The 13,315-nt window shown below is 40.5% G+C and overlaps 1 protein-coding gene across 1 annotated transcript in view; it reads right to left on the bottom strand.

Annotated features, from left to right (window-relative positions):
* Window positions 1–13,315, bottom strand: part of ncoa1 (nuclear receptor coactivator 1) — a 99,895-nt gene that overhangs the window by 32,740 nt on the left and 53,840 nt on the right. Inside the window, exons 4-7 of the mRNA XM_034162564.1 lie at window positions 10,046–10,212; window positions 7,153–7,259; window positions 6,867–7,044; window positions 1,090–1,269 (exon numbers count right to left, since the gene is read on the bottom strand). Of these exons, the coding sequence (XP_034018455.1) occupies window positions 1,090–1,269; window positions 6,867–7,044; window positions 7,153–7,259; window positions 10,046–10,212 (632 nt within the window). The remainder of the gene's footprint in view (window positions 1–1,089; window positions 1,270–6,866; window positions 7,045–7,152; window positions 7,260–10,045; window positions 10,213–13,315) is intronic.

The following is a 13,315-nucleotide window of genomic DNA, read 5'->3' as shown; positions in this document are numbered from 1 at the left end:
TTAATAGTACTAGGGGAGCTGTGACCACTACCTTTGCATCCCCCGCCCCCCAAGGACTAAACCAAACCAACTGTTTAGGTTCCTTAGATGACCCCAAAACACAATCAGGATGTTCCCAAAAATAAAAACTGGCCTCAAGCCAGTTATCCAAGATGGCCACCAAAATAGGTTTTTTTTCCCCCCACTAAAACATCTTTACACAGCATATAAACAAATTAAATATCACAGAGATTCAATGGGAAGAGCATTGCAGGTCACAGCAAACTCATTTGTGCCTAAACTAAATTCATTCATGGGTTTAAGATTCAAAATGGCGTCCAAAATGGCCCCCAATAGACCCTTATCATTAAAATACATAGTAGGAACAAACAATAGACTTAATAATGACAGAAATCATTGGTGTTTAAATGGAAAAAACCTATTTTGACGCCATCTTGGATAACTGGCTTGAGGCCAGTTATTATTTTTGGAAACATCCTGATTGTGTTTTGGGTTCATCTAAGGAACCTAAAAAAGTTGGTTTGGTTTAGTCCTGGGGGGTGCAAAAGTAGTGGTTGTAGCTCCCCTAGTATAGGTAAAATATATCAACATTCCTTACTATGGGCTGTTTGTTTGCCTGGGTGGTTGCCATCCAGAACGCAAGACAGTTCTGTGGTGTCATAGATGTGATGAGACTCAGGACCAGTGGAAGGTCCCAGACTGTTTCTGAAACACACTCCAGCATTCTGTGCAGGCTTCTTGCTTTGATTTTAGCCTAAAAACAGCTTCCCTAATAGAAAATCAACATATCTTTTGTATAAGTTTGTCCCAGAGCCTGATGGCTGTAGGAGTGGTGGATGTTCGAGTTCCATCATGAAACAGCACATAAGTCTCAAAAAAAAAAAAAAGAAAGTAGACCACACACAACAGGTGTTGTAAAAAGCTGTGTGGTGAGGTGTTTGCTGACTGGGTACAGTCAAATGTTTTCCTCACAGGGCAGCGGTACAAGCAGATATACGGCTGCCCTGGTGATGCACAAACAGTAAACTTTAATTAACAATTCCTAATTTCTGCAGACGAGTCATTCCATTACAATGCACGTGTGTGTACCGTCTCCCTCCTCCTGCATGGTCCGTGGCTGGGACACGGTGAAACACTGCATGATTTCGTACTGTTGTCGTGCCTCCATGTTTTCCGAATCCACTTCATCAGGTGGCCTCTTCAGCATGCGGCAGTTGAAGGTGTGGCTGTTCCTTCGGCCAGATTCCTGTGGCCACGGCGCACCGTTTACTGGACAAGAGGAGAAAAAGACGAGACTGCATTCGCCGCTGTGTAAGATGGTTTGATGGTTGAGAAAATGAAGAACATTTCACATAAACACGATTGATTTTATATTTACCAAGTAACCTCTCTTCACTGTCAAAGTTTTCTCTCTTTCTTAAAAATTAATCTGTTCAAAGCCTTTTTTATGACTGAACACACCTTTTCACAGATTTTTCTCTCATTCTTGCATTATAAAGAAAGCTCATTGTGATAAAGTATAAACAATTTAATTTTGTACTCACAATGTAAGAGGAAGAATTAAATTGGATAATAATGACACTGTAATCACAATGCCACAGTCGGCGTGTAAGAGTTAACCAAACAACACAAGCTGCAACAGTGGAGTTCTACTGCAGGGTATCAGTCCCGTCTCCAACATGTCAAAGAAATGCCCATTCTTTTCTACATTACTGCAGACAGTGAACCAAGTGTAGGGAAAACTCATTTTTTCCTGAATACACTTCACAATAAAAGCATTTTAACAAGAAGACAGCAGTAGAGCTTTATTGCAAAAATGTGAACACCTCACTGCAAGCTGCTGGTTATCATTAGCATGCTAACTCGACTTGCCAAAAATGAACATAAGCAGCAGTTTTGCTGCATCTGTTAGCTGTTAATCTGCGCAGTTAGATTGATCTAGTTAACTAGATAACGATTTGTTTCCCAGTGTAATCTTCACGTGCCTTAACTAAAGCACTCCCTCTGCTGAATCACCTCTAAATTATTTACACATTATTCACTTTGTGTGTTTTTAGGAATCCGCTAGCTTAGCGCAGCTACTAGCTCTTAGCCGGTTCAGCATGGCGGCTTCTCCTGTCTCTCCCGCACTTTTCTGCTCTGGGTGTGAAATGTTTAGTTATTCCTCGGCCTCCTTTAGCAGTAATGGTACTTGTAATAAGTGTAGCTTATTCGTAGCTTTGGAGGCCAGGCTGGGCGAATTGGAGACTCGGCTCCGCACTGTGGAAAATTCTACAGCTAGCCAGGCCCCTGTAGTCGGTGTGGACCAAGGTAGCTTAGCCGCCGTTAGTTTCCCTCTGGCAGATCCCGAGCAGCCGGGAAAGCAGGCCGACTGGGTGACTGTGAGGAGGAAGCGTAGCCCTAAACAGAAGCCCCGTGTACACCGCCAACCCGTTCACATTTCTAACCGTTTGTCCCCACTCGATGACACACCCGCCGAGGATCAAACTCTGGTTATTGGCGACTCTGTTTTGAGAAATGTGAAGTTAGCGACACCAGCAACCATAGTCAATTGTCTTCCGGGGGCCAGAGCAGGCAACACTGAAGGAAATTTGAAACTGCTGGCTAAGGCTAAGCGTAAATTTGGTAAGATTGTAATTCACGTCGGCAGTAATGACACCTGGTTACGCCAATCGGAGGTCACTAAAATTAACATTGAATCGGTGTGTAACTTTGCAAAAACAATGTCGGACTCTGTAGTTTTCTCTGGGCCCCTCCCCAATCGGACCGGGAGTGACATGTTTAGCCGCATGTTCTCCTTGAATTGCTGGCTGTCTGAGTGGTGTCCAAAAAATGAGGTGGGCTTCATAGATAATTGGCAAAGCTTCTGGGGAAAACCTGGTCTTGTTAGGAGAGACGGCATCCATCCCACTTTGGATGGAGCAGCTCTCATTTCTAGAAATCTGGCCAATTTTCTTAAATCCTCCAGTGACTATCCAGGGTTGGGACCAGGAAGCAGAGTTGTAGTCTTACACACCTCTCTGCAGCTTCTCTCCCCCTGCCATCCCCTCATTACCCCATCCCCGTAGAGACGGTGCCTGCTCCCAGACCACCAATAACCAGCAAAAATCTATTTAAGCATAAAAATTCAAAAAGAAAAAATAATACAGCACCTTCAACTGCACCACAGACTAAAACAGTTAAATGTGGTCTATTAAACATTAGGTCTCTCTCTTCTAAGTCCCTGTTAGTAAATTATATAATAATTGATTTATTCTGTCTTACAGAAACCTGGTTACAGCAGGATGAATGTTAGATTAAATGAGTCAACACCCCAGAGTCACACTAACTGCCAGAATGCTCGTAGCACGGGCCAAGGCGGAGGATTAGCAGCAATCTTCCATTCCAGCTTATTAATTAATCAAAAACCCAGACAGAGCTTTAATTCATTTGAAAGCTTGACTCTTAGTCTTGTCCATCCAAATTGGAAGTCCCAAAAAACAGTTTTATTTGTTATCTATCATCCTCCTGGTCGTTACTGTGAGTTTCTCTGTGAATTTTCAGGCCTTTTGTCTGACTTAGTGCTTAGCTCAGATAAGATAATTATAGTGGGCGATTTTAACATCCACACAGATGCTGAGAATGACAGCCTCAACACTGCATTTACTCTATTATTAGACTCAATTGGCTTTGCTCAAAATGTAAATGAGTCCACCCACCACTTTAATCATATCTTAGATCTTGTTCTGACTTATGGTATGGAAATTGAAGACTTAACAGTATTCCCTGAAAACTCCCTTCTGTCTGATCATTTCTTATTAACATTTACATTTACTCTGACGGACTACCCAGCAGTGGGGAATAAGTTTCATTACACTAGAAGTCTTTCAGAAAGCGCTGTAACTAGGTTTAAGGATATGATTCCTTCTTTATGTTCTCTAATGCCATATACCAACACAGTGCAGAGTAGCTACCTAAACTCTGTAAGTGAGATAGAGTATCTCGTCAATAGTTTTACATCCTCATTGAAGACAACTTTGGATGCTGTAGCTCCTCTAAAAAAAGAGAGCTTTAAACCAGAAGTGCCTGACTCCGTGGTATAACTCACAAACTCGTAGCTTAAAGCAGATAACCCGTAAGTTGGAGAGGAAATGGCGTCTCACTAATTTAGAAGATCTTCACTTAGCCTGGAAAAAGAGTCTGTTGCTCTATAAAAAAAGCCCTCCGTAAAGCTAGGACATCTTACTACTCATCACTAATTGAAGAAAATAAGAACAACCCCAGGTTTCTTTTCAGCACTGTAGCCAGGCTGACAAAGAGTCAGAGCTCTATTGAGCCGAGTATTCCTTTAACTTTAACTAGTAATGACTTCATGACTTTTTTTGCTAATAAAATTTTAACTATTAGAGAAAAAATTACTCATAACCATCCCAAAGACGTATCATTATCTTTGGCTGGTTTCAGTGATGCCGGTATTTGGTTAGACTCTTTCTATCAGATTGTTCTGCCTGAGTTATTTTCATTAGTTACTTCATCCAAACCATCAACATGTCTATTAGACCCCATTCCTACCAGGCTGCTCAAGGAAGCCCTACCATTATTTAATGCTTTGATCTTAAATATGATCAATCTATCTTTATTAGTTGGCTATGTACCACAGGCTTTTAAGGTGGCAGTAATTAAACCATTACTTAAAAAGCCATCACTTGACCCAGCTATCTTAGCTAATTATAGGCCAATCTCCAACCTTCCTTTTCTCTCAAAAATTCTTGAAAGGGTAGTTGTAAAACAGCTAACTGATCATCTGCAGAGGAATGGTCTATTTGAAGAGTTTCAGTCAGCTTTTAGAATTCATCATAACATCAAACAGCATTAGTGAAGGTTACAAATGATCTTCTTATGGCCTCAGACAGTGGACTCATCTCTGTGCTTGTTCTGTTAGACCTCAGTGCTGCTTTTGATACTGTTGACCATAAAATTTTATTACAGAGATTAGAGCATGCCATAGGTATTAAAGGCACTGCGCTGCTTTGAATCATATTTATCTAATAGATTACAATTTGTTCATGTAAATGGGGAATCTTCTTCACAGACTAAGGTTAATTATGGAGTTCCACAAGGTTCTGTGCTAGGACCAATATTATTCACTTTATACATGCTTCCCTTAGGCAGTATTATTAGACGGTATTGCTTAAATTTTCATTGTTACGCAGATGATACCCAGCTTTATCTATCCATGAAGCCAGAGGACACACACCAATCAGCTAAACTGCAGGATTGTCTTACAGACATAAAGACATGGATGACCTCTAATTTCCTGCTTTTAAACTCAGATAAAACTGAAGTTATTGTACTTGGCCCCACAAATCTTAGAAACATGGTGTCTAACCAGATCCTTACTCTGGATGGCATTACCCTGACCTCTAGTAATACTGTGAGAAATCTTGGAGTCATTTTTGATCAGGATATGTCATTCAAAGCCCATATTAAACAAATATGTAGGACTGCTTTTTTGCATTTATGCAATATCTCTAAAATTAGAAAGGTCTCGTCTCAGAGTGATGCTGAAAAACTAATTCATGCATTTATTTCCTCTAGGCTGGACTATTGTAATTCATTATTATCAGGTTGTCCTAAAAGTTCCCTGAAAAGCCTTCAGTTAATTCAAAATGCTGCAGCTAGAGTACTAACGGGGACTAGAAGGAGAGAGCATATCTCACCCATATTGGCCTCTCTTCATTGGCTTCCTGTTAATTCTACAATAGAATTTAAAATTCTTCTTCTTACTTATAAGGTTTTGAATAATCAGGTCCCATCTTATCTTAGGGACCTCATAGTACCATATCACCCCAATAGAGCGCTTCGCTCTCAGACTGCAGGCTTACTTGTAGTTCCTAGGGTTTGTAAGAGTAGAATGGGAGGCAGAGCCTTCAGCTTTCAGGCTCCTCTCCTGTGGAACCAGCTCCCAATTCAGATCAGGGAGACAGACACCCTCTCTACTTTTAAGATTAGGCTTAAAACTTTCCTTTTTGCTAAAGCTTATAGTTAGGGCTGGATCAGGTGACCCTGAACCATCCCTTAGTTATGCTGCTATAGACTTAGACTGCTGGGGGGTTCCCATGATGCACTGAGTGTTTCTTTCTCTTTTTGCTCTGTATGCACCACTCTGCATTTAATCATTAGTGATTGATCTCTGCTCCCCTACACAGCATTTCTTTTTCCTGGTTCTCTCCCTCAGCCCCAACCAGTCCCAGCAGAAGACTGCCCCTCCCTGAGCCTGGTTCTGCTGGAGGTTTCTTCCTGTTAAAAGGGAGTTTTTCCTTCCCACTGTCGCCAAGTGCTTGCTCACAGGGGGTCGTTTTGATCGTTGGGGTTTTTACATAATTATTGTATGGCCTTGCCTTACAATATAAGGTGCCTTGGGGCAACTGTTTGTTGCGATTTGGCGCTATATAAATAAAATTGATTGATTGATTGACCTGTTAACTAGCCGGGGTGAGCCTAACTTGCTCACCTGACATGGGACCAACCACTTTCAGATAAACACTTATCACTCAACACTTTTGCCTTGTTTTGTCCTAGCTTAAAGGCCTGAGTGTCTTTATTTTCATTACAAACCTCCTCAGTGTTTTCTACATCCCTTCCTGAACATTACTCCCACACATCCACTGCCTTTCTGCTTCTCTGCTCTTACTTCATTTTGTAGCCTTTTGCAGAGCAATTAAATTTGTTCAACAGATTAGCAGTTTAAAATATTTCTATTCATCGCTAATTCAAATCTGGATGCGAGATCATAACATATTAGGCCACAAATAACAGGAAGGGGGAAAAAAATTCACAACATTTTCTCTTCTAAAACTGCAAACTCTTCACTCTGCGTTACTTACCTAAGCTTTTGGGCAAAAGATTGCGTACAAATTCATTGTGGTCTCCCACATGGAGGATGCTGTAGACACTTGAGGTCATTAGTTCTTCTTGAGTGTATCCCAGGTAGGTTGTAACGTTTTCAGAAACAAAGACGATGCGACCCTCCCGGTTGACGACAAAGAAAAACCCATCAAGAGCCTAAATACAAAAACAGCAGCAAGAAGAGACTCTGTGTGAGTGAACAAAGCTGTGCTGCTTCAGCGATGGAGAAGGAACAGCCAGTGTGGCTGTGAAGCTGTTGTTCACCTCGAGCAGCATGGGCCCCAGCGCCTCTTTCTCCACCAAACCCTGGCTACTGGATGAGATGTCACTCTTCTGCACCTCGTCACTGGGAGACAGCAGAGCCATTTTCTCTGTTAAGAGTAAACAAAGTTGGTTATCTGAATACAACAACACGTCCTGTTAAAAATCACATGGTATTCACTACATTCAACACTGAAGACTACAGGACAGATGTGTCACAAAACTGCTCTGAACGTCGTCTCCTGTGACAGTTTCCTCCAAGCGCAAAATTTCAACTCAAAGGTCAAAGACACGCAGTCCATTTAAGGACAAGCAGTAAGGCCCCCGTCACATACAGCAAGAATGTGGAGGAGCCATTCCGACACGGCAAATATTGCCATTATCCGACACAGTCGGGAAGAAAAGAGGCGTGGCCAGCTGTGGTCTGAACGCATCCGGACTACCTCGTGCACACCTGTAGGATGCAGCCCAAACATATTTCAGACAACAGTCAGATGGCACAGACAGTGGAGCTGTCATTCACTCACTCACTCGCACACGCAATCAAATCTGCGCTCGTCCTCACATTCCCAGCGCTAAACTGACCTTTCATCAGTGTGTGTCTCACATGACAGAGTGCGTGTGTTTACATGTGTAGAACAGGTGATCAAAGCAGTGTGCAAGTGTCTGGTCGAAAAGTTCGCTCAGCTGCATGTATATGTGTCCATAAACGCTGTGCTAGCAACTCCGCGTGCGTCCTAGCACACTGACAGCTATCAGTGATCACCTGCTGTTCGTCCTGTGAATAATCCCTTTAGGTGTTTGATCAGTATATACTTGCATTGCTAGATTTCATTTGTCAGGCTGAACTCCGTAACTGCTATTGAACTGTGCTGGCAGTGCACCAACTTCCCACATGTGCACAACATATAAAGTCCTCCACACTCACTGCAAATACTTTCAAACAAACATATACAGTAAATCCATAACTTCCTGATATGCATTTAAAAAAAAGATTCAATAAGCACACCTTCAGAAAAGCAGTGAGAATATTTGTGCTTAATGATCAATCATTTTCTCACATGAACTTTTTCCTTCTAGAAACTTCGAACAGAAGGACAGGATCTGAAAGCAACAACATTCGCCTCTGCATTTTCCTGGCTGTGAACCAATGACCCATTATCGGATCTGAAGACAGGAAAAGATCTAACTGATGTGAAACTTGTTCACCCACAGAAAAATGAGAATAAAGACTGATTTACGCTCGGCGGTAACTACAGATAAGAATGGATCTGCTCCTCTACACCCTGCGTAGACTTCATCTGTATTTGCACTGGTTTTCTGAAAGCTTATGAACACGGACAAAAAGGAACAACACCAGCAGGAATCATGGGGGCAGCACAGCCAAAGCTCAAGACCATTAACAATGGCAGAATATTTTGGTGACAGTTTTATTTATATAATCTTGTTGTGAAGGAATTAACGGTCACACTGACTGCCTCTGTCTAATCTGATGGTAATTATTTTATTTCTTTATTATGACTTCATCTGTCACTATTTTTTGATGCTGTCAGAAACTATTAAGAGGCTCTGCAGCGCCACCGAGTGGATACTTCTCTTAACGTCCGTGCCAACATAAAGGATGTGTGGAAGTATGTGGGCAGTGAGTGTTTCCGCTGTCTGAAACATGGATAGATTTACATGCGCGGGTGAATATGCATAAATGAACCTTAAAACCACTCAGTCACTTTTCATGTGTCGGTTTACAATAACAGAGCAGCGATAGGATCATCCACATGAACAAAAACCTGAAATCAAGAAAGATCAAGTGTTAGGAAATGAAAGAAGACATGAGTCCAAGAAAGATTAAAATTTGAGCATTGCTTAGAGTCGAACATGAACGTTGGTGCGACCTGAAAATCGAGCTAAAGCTGATCAGGCATTCACCTTTCACTGCTGAGCCAATGGAAACATGCACTTATTTTATTCATTTTCTGAGTATAAATCACCCCTGTACTCTTCTGTATTATCAATGGTTTTATTTAGGAATTTTGTGCATCGTTGTATTGCCCTTTTTATGATTAAGATTTATTCTGCCATTATTTGAGCTAATTTTGGACAGTGCTTTGGTTGCTGGAAGAAAAAAAAAAAAAAAAAAAAAAAAAAAAAAAAAAAAAAAATCAATCAAATCTCTCTCTCTCTCTCATATATATATAAAACATATCACTGCGTGGGGACAATAAATTACAATCAAGTGTCTTCAGTAAAGTGAGCAGTCTGTTAGTCCTGTTAAGGGGTCACGGAAGCACTGGGGCCTTTCCCAGTGGACACTGGGCGAGAGACGCGCTACCCCTTGGACAGACCGCCTGTCAATCCCAAGGCCAACACATACTGACAAATTATTTCAGTCTCTCACTTATATCTAAGGTCAATTTAACAGTGTCCAATTTACCAGACCTGCGTGTCTCAAGAAGTCGGAGGAACCCACACAAACATGGGGGGGAACATGCAAACTCTGAAACCAAGTCATTATTATTACAAGGTCTACAGCATAAACACATTTTCTTTTTATAAGTTTACAGTGTTTTCTGATCAAACTGATTTTTGTCTCAAAATCAAATCATATTAAAAATAAAATTTGAGTCACTGAGAGAAAGAGATCTTATCTGACTGAATCAAAGGCAGTCAGCGGTGATGCACATCTCAAGAACAAACTGGTGTATTTTTAATGGAATCAATAAGCCAAACCTTATACATAAAGCCTGAATGAAATCTGAGCCTCACATGACATTTAGATCACCTGCATGAACTTGAAACGACGGGACATCAATGGGACAAAAAAGCTTTACAGCACACAAATAATGCCAAGGTGCAGCTGAACTTCTTCTAACTGGTGTGTGTGTGTGTGTTTCCTCACCCTGCTCGCGCCGTTTGATCTGCTGGATTTCATCCACAGTGCTCCTGAGGATATGGCACTTGTCTGGCTTGACGCAGAGACTGGCAATGTCACCCATGTTTGATGACAACAGCTCAGCCAGCTCACCAATGTAGCGGCACTCCAGCTCCCGTCTCCGCTTCTCCATGCTGCGTGTACACACACACACACACACACACACACACACACACACACACACACACACACACACACGTTTTATCACTTCAGACAGTATGGCTGCAACTTAGTCATGTTAATTTCATCAGAGGAGACAAAATATCTTCAACGACCTTTTTTTTTAACGACAAAAACGAGACAATGACGACACCACATCAGTATTCTAAAATGCTGACTAAGATGAAATTAGCATGCATTATTGTTGATGAAAAAAGACTAGACTAGCATGAAATAAAAACTGAAATAAAATCTCAATTTTTGTCTAGAAGCTCTTGTGCTTTGAAACTGTTTCCAAAATCCATTCCAAAATCTGTCCGTTCTCAGGACCTAGTTACCTCCGCCAAGGAGATTATGTTTTCGGTCGCGTTTGTTTGTCTGTCTGTCAGCAGGATAACTCAAAACGTTTTGAACGGATTTTGATGAAATTTTGTGGAGTGGTTGGAAATGACAAGAGGAACAAGTGATTACATTTTAGTGGTGATCCGGATCACGATCCGGATCCCGATGCTAACGCGTTAGCATGTCTATGGCATTTTCAATGTTAAAAGTTAGCATTAAGCAGTTGCAGCTGTCATCACGTTTGGGTGCATTTGTTTTCAAATTGTAATATTTCTTAAATTTATTTTTGTTTATATATTAATAATCTAATGATTATTATATAGGGTTAGGGTGAGTTCTTAAATTTATTTTTGTTTATAGAAATTTTGTGGAGTGGTTGGAAATGACAAGAAGAACAAGTGATTAAATTTTAGTGGTGATCACGATCCGGATCCCGATGCTAACGCGTTAGCATGTCTATGGCATTTTCAATGTTAAAAGTTAGCATTAAGCAGTTGCAGCTGTCATCACGTTCAGGTGCATTTGTTTTCAAATTGTAATATTTCTTCAATTTATTTTTGTTTATATATTAATAATCTAATGATTATTATATTCAATTTTAGAGAAAGAGACAAAAAGAAATAGATCACTGTGCCAAGGAGGGAATCTCTTTAGGGTCAGTGACCCTATGGCCTTGTTTAGAGAAGTGTTTCATAAATGTTAAAAAATTCATGTATTTGCAGTTTAGTTGAATAATATATTGAATTCTGTCTCTTATTTGTTTTTGTCTATAAGCACATGCAATATCAATATCAGTGCTCAGATGACAGTAGCTTCTGGGAAAGGTGCAAGTTGCAATAAACTGTGATGCCAAGCGCTAAGGATACATGCTATCCAGTCACAGCAGATGAAACTTTTTTTTACTACTGAGCAAACATTGTTAGACTTTTTTAGGTTCAATGATTCCAAGGCGTGTAGATGTTATGGCGTCAGTGACCCCATGGCCTTGGAGGAGATCTGCACTCTGAGTGCTTCTAGTTTTGTTGTGTGTTCTGAGGGTGAAGATGCAGTCAGCTGGTTATAGGGTCTTTTCTTATCAGGCACCTTTTCTAAGGAATAGATCCCAATATATAAGACAGTTGGATTCTAGGGACTCTATCCAGTCAATCTAGATTGAAGACGTATCTGTTTTCTGTTTCTTATAACTGATTTAGTGGTTTTGACTGGTTCTTTTACCAGTTTTAATTGTTTGAAATGTATTTTATGGAATTTTATTGTTGTTTTATCACATTTTTACTTCACTGCTATTAGTTGCAATCAAATCTCTTACAATTTGTGTTGCTTTCTGTTGATGTTGTATATTGTCATGGTTGCCACAATGGACAGTTGCCCAGCTGAGATGGGTCCGCTCTTTTGGACTCTGTTCTTGTGAAGTGTCTTGAGACGACCTGTGTTGTGATTTAGTGCTGCTCAAATAAATTGAACTCAACCTTCGCTTTCTGTAAGAGACTTAAAGTTGAAAATTATGACCCTTTCATTAGACCAGCAAGGAGAGTAAATTCTTTCCAGGTCACGGGGGGGCATACTGTGAAGGAGGTGAGAGGCTACGACTCCATGTGGATGGGATGCCAGTCCATCACAGGTAATTCCTGAGCCAAAGCCAAAACCCATTTGCAGCTGGGTGGACATGCACAGTGTGGGTGAAGTGTCTTGTCCAAGTACACAATCAAGACCTCGGTCTTGGTTGTTTGGTCAACTCCTACACCACAGAACCACCCATGATGTTTTACAGGACATCCACAAAAACACATTTTCATACCTTTCATGAGCACGCTTAAGTTCTGTTCACTATAGTCAACTTGCTGATATGTGAAACATTCTTGGAATTGGTAAACCGCAAAAGTCACTGTAATAAAGGTTCTTTAAGAGGTTTTCCTGATCTAATCTGAACCTACTTGCTTAACCCATGACTTTTGACATATACTGTACAATAACTTCCTACAGACATAACCTAACCTTGATCACAATCACAACATTCCTAAACAGCTTTGCTCACTTAACGTAAACTAACAGGTCACTGCATACTTCTTTCTAACCATGCATGCTCCAACAAGCACAGCCTGACCAGGTTGCAAAGACATGCACGCTTAAACTTTTTTCTCTGCTCCTTAGCACAAGCCTTTCTGTCTCCAAATGTGAGTCGAGTCACAACAGATTTCTGTCCCTGTAACATAAGCTACAAGCACATGTCAACAAAGTTTGTAATACAACCAGGGATTAAAGCAAAAAAGACTGATATTTCTTTCACAGCCCAATCACAAGCTGTTCACCATCTACCTTTTTACAGAAACCTTTTTACAATCATGCCCTAGGATTTAAGGCAAATCAAGGTGGAGACAGCTAAGAAAACAGCAAATTGTTCTCCTGATGAACAAGATAATATTTGATTCACTAACCATTGCTGCTCTTTTCTAATGCAGCATCATATTATAGCAAGGCTTTAAACTACACATTTAAATACTTCAGGATTAACACATTTTGTTATGTTACAGCCTTATTCCAAACTGGAGTAAATTAATTTTTCCCTTCAACATTCTACTCTCAAGGACTCCATAATAATACCATGAGAAAAAAGTTTTTTTTTTTTTTTTTTTTTTTTTTTGCAAATTTATATATATATAAAAAAAACAGAAGCTAAGAAATCACATGTGCGTAAGTATTCACACCCTTTGCTCAGTACTTTGTTGATGCAACTTT

Source organism: Thalassophryne amazonica, chromosome 21 (assembly GCF_902500255.1).
Source record: "Thalassophryne amazonica chromosome 21, fThaAma1.1, whole genome shotgun sequence".
Taxonomy (NCBI): Eukaryota; Metazoa; Chordata; class Actinopteri; order Batrachoidiformes; family Batrachoididae; genus Thalassophryne; species Thalassophryne amazonica.
Note: the sequence above shows the minus strand (reverse complement) of the source record. Positions and strands in the feature narration are given on the sequence as shown.